Genomic DNA, 3,537 nt, shown 5'->3' on the forward strand with positions numbered 1-3,537 from the left:
TTCAAGTACAAGCAGCATGGAATGCGCAGAGGGATTAAGTTGAAATTTTAGTGGTTCTTAGCTTTGTCGTCAGATGGAAGAAAGGAAATTTGCAGAACGTGCGTGGGTGAGCTTTTAATAGAACTTATCTAATCATTAAAACATAGTCAGCCATTCTGGAACGCGAACAAACTCAGCATTGCTGATTCTTAATTCCTTTAATAATTATTTGCAAGCCTCATCTCCTCCTCATGGCCTCACTGTGAAATTAATAATTTGGAAACCAGACAAGTATACTTATTAATTTATTGAATATATGTTAAATAAAATGTTTTATGCATGGCCTTGCATGTGCATGACATAAAAGCTTCAATCACCACCCTTATTTCATGGAGTTCACGAAGGAAACTCTGATGTGTGAACACTTGTAAACATATTAAATACCCTCTTACAGTTGTAAATCGATTTTTAAGCTTCTATGGGTGCCAGAGGAGATTAAGATATTCATTCCATCTTCATCTGAAGAAGGGTGTTGAAGAAATTCCTTGTAGTTACCTCCATAAATTGGAGAGGGAGACGTACTTCATTTTGTGATCGATAGGCCAAGTTCTTCAAATCAGTTCAAACAAAAACAATAATGAAGGCCTTAGCAATAGTGGCATTTGGATTTAGCTTAGTAGTTTCAATGAACTACACTTGTCTGTGTGCTGATCTGCAGATGGGTTACTACAAAGGGAAATGTCCTGGCAATCAAGATGTGGAGGACATCGTAAAAAATTCTATAGCATCACAATATGCGTTAGATGTAACGACTTGCCCAGCACTTATTCGGTTGCAATTCCATGATTGCTTTGTAAGGGTAAGAAATTTGCATAAAACAGTGATCAGGGTAGCTATCCATGTGGTTGGCAAGGAAGAAAGCAAGCTTGCTTAATCTACAGTAGCATCTAATTACAATCTTATTTGATTCTGTTTTTTTTTTTTTTTTTTTGGTTTGGTTTTGGTTTTGGTTTTGGTTTTGTTGTTGTTTTGTTTTTGTTTTTGTTTTCCTTCTTTTAAGTGCCTATGCTCATGGTAGACTTGTGATTAAATACAAAGGGATGTGATGCATCAATACTGCTAGATGGAAATAAAACTGAGAAGAATGCAGCTCCAAACCTAACAGTAAAAGGTTATGATGTCATCGACAAAGCAAAATCTGATGTAGAGGATCAATGCCCTGGTGTTGTCTCTTGTGCTGATATCATTATCATGGCTGCTAGAGAAGCTGTTTTCTTGGTAAGCAATTTAGAAGTTCAAAACCTTAATGCGACTTGGATGGTTTCCCATGAAACTTTTTTCTTTGTTTTCTTGCAACTGGGTGTTGCAAAGTAGGTCTTGTAGCTTGTATTTATTGTATGGAATTTGAACATTCAGGGTGGAGGAGATTACTATAATGTAACACTGGGGAGAAGGGATGGATTACATTCAAACATGACTGAAGCTGAGCTTGTCCTCCCTGCTGCTGACATATCTGTCAGTGATTCCATCGCAGCATTTGCAGCTCTAGGAATTGAGCCTGTAAACATGGTTGCCCTCATCGGTATGGAAATTCTTCACATTCTTTTGGAACATCTGCTTCAGTTATTTTATTTCTCTGTGACGAATAAAATAGTTGGAGAAGTTCAAGATTAACAATTTCAAATATTGAAAACAAAGAAACAATTGCACTATATGCTCCCATGAGTTGCTCAGGTCATATCCATGGTTCTTTCATATATATGAGGAGCCCTCTCGACGTAGTGCATTGAGAGTTTAATTTAGATCTTCCAATTTGCTATCACAGCTATGACTATGCTTCGTTTCTTCTACAGATTACAGGGGTAGTATTGGGAGTTATCGAGTTTTAGTTTCATATCAGTTTATCCGATACTTCTTTGCCTTGATGAATTTGGGAACTATACTCTTTCCACCCAGTGACTTTAGATTTTTGGCCAGACCCTTGTTTTGAAGGATTGCCTTTTATGCTGCAGGAGCTCACACTGTAGGAGTAGCACACTGTTCTTCCTTCAAAGATCGTCTCTACAATTTCAACAACACAGGCAAGGCCGACCCAACAATGAATACGGTTCTACTCAATTCACTCAAGGGGAGTTGTCCCCAAAATTCAACGAGTGATAGCATAGCAAACCTAGATCAAAACACTCTGAGTGCAAACACTGTAGACAACTCTTTCTTCATGCAACTGCAAAAGGGTAAAGGAATTCTAAGAGTCGACCAAGAGATAGATCTGGACACTCAAACTAATGGCACTGTTCAGTTACTAGCCAGTAATAATTCTCTATTCACTGCACAACTGAGTTCTGCCATGGTCAAATTGGGAGCCGTCAATGTCCTCACTTATCCACTGGGAGAGATTAGGAAATCATGTAGATCAACCAATGCAGATTTTTCCCCTCCTCCTTCTCCACCTAAGTGTAATAATTCCGCTCCACCCGCATAAATGTAACGGATGACCAAGTCTGTCTTCTTTTTTGTTAAGAATGACCAAGTCAGTATATGTATGATCTTCTGTATGCTATATATATATTATTTTCCAAGGGTAACATGATTAAGGATTGTTTTCTATTACTTTCACTGGTTTTTAAACCATGGCTAGTGGCTTTAAGTTTTATATTACACTTACAGTTATTTATACTGTACTTTTTCCTAATGATGGGCATCTACGCCTTAGGCCTGATTAGTCACATATGTTCATATTGACTCGCCAATTGCATATACCAGATAATTGAACCGAATCATTCAGTATTCACCGAAAACGATGAAGAAATCTAACCAATGTCAGCAGACGTGGAAATCTTTCATCAGATGTTCTACTTCAGTTACCAATCATCTAAATGATTATACTAGCAAAAATGAAACTCTAGAGGCCATCTGCTTGAGCTGGCACAGGTAGCTTCTGATGAAAATTTTGTTCAAATCTGATCTTAAGTTAGTTTCCTAAGAATGATATAAAAAAAAAGGGGCGTACCCAGTGCCGAAGCTCCCACACTGTGGGGTCTGGGAAGGGACTTTCTAGGCAACCTTACCCCTGCTTTGTAGAGACCCGCAACCTCCAGCGCACAATGGAGAGACTCCACCATTGCGCCAGGCCTGCCCTAAGAATGATATATTCTGCCATATTGTTGTTCTTTCATTTCATAGTAGCAGAGTAAACATCACTCGCTAGTTTGTAAAACATTGCCAGGCAGTATGCTTGGGTAGCCATCACAACCTCCAAGAGACGTATATAATTGCCTTATATCCATATATGAAGGTGAATTTTCTAGAGCTATTCATTATTTATTGAACTGTGGTTAAACTCAAAAATTCTCTTTTAATGAGTCTAAAACAAGGAAGTTCAACCTAATCCTGTTTTGCAACCATCACTGACTGTTGTTCATCCCTCTTCTGTTGCTTCTGCAAATCCTTCTGGTGATCCTGTTGTTGTTTCTTGTGGTGCTCCCTCCACCACTGCTGTTAGTCTTCAGTGTCAGCTTTGTGGTCTTTATGGCAATTCTTGTTCTCACTGCCCACAAC

General features: G+C 38.6%; 1 protein-coding gene across 1 annotated transcript; it reads left to right on the forward strand.

The window, feature by feature from the left end:
* Nucleotides 1-463: 463 nt before the first annotated feature.
* LOC149029126 (peroxidase 57-like) lies at nt 464-2,716 on the forward strand. Its single transcript, XM_089150001.1, has 4 exons — nt 464-838; nt 1,078-1,257; nt 1,396-1,561; nt 1,992-2,716. Exons 1-4 carry the CDS (start codon nt 617-619, stop codon nt 2,459-2,461), a joined length of 1,038 nt encoding a protein of 345 aa, XP_089006127.1. The 5' UTR covers nt 464-616; the 3' UTR covers nt 2,462-2,716.
* The last annotated feature ends 821 nt before the right edge of the window (nt 2,717-3,537 follow it).

This window comes from Hakea prostrata, chromosome 1 (assembly GCF_041222555.1).
Source record: "Hakea prostrata isolate BN-2017 chromosome 1, UWA_Hpros_2, whole genome shotgun sequence".
Lineage (NCBI taxonomy): Eukaryota > Viridiplantae > Streptophyta > Magnoliopsida > Proteales > Proteaceae > Hakea > Hakea prostrata.

Coding starts and splice junctions, on each gene's coding strand:
- LOC149029126 (XM_089150001.1), top strand. CDS start 617: ATGAAGGCCTTAGCAATAGTGGCATTTGGATTTAGCTTAGTAGTTTCA. Junction 839..1,077: donor TCCATGATTGCTTTGTAAGG/GTAAGAAATTTG, acceptor TTAAATACAAAG/GGATGTGATGCATCAATACT. Junction 1,562..1,991: donor AAACATGGTTGCCCTCATCG/GTATGGAAATTC, acceptor TTTATGCTGCAG/GAGCTCACACTGTAGGAGTA.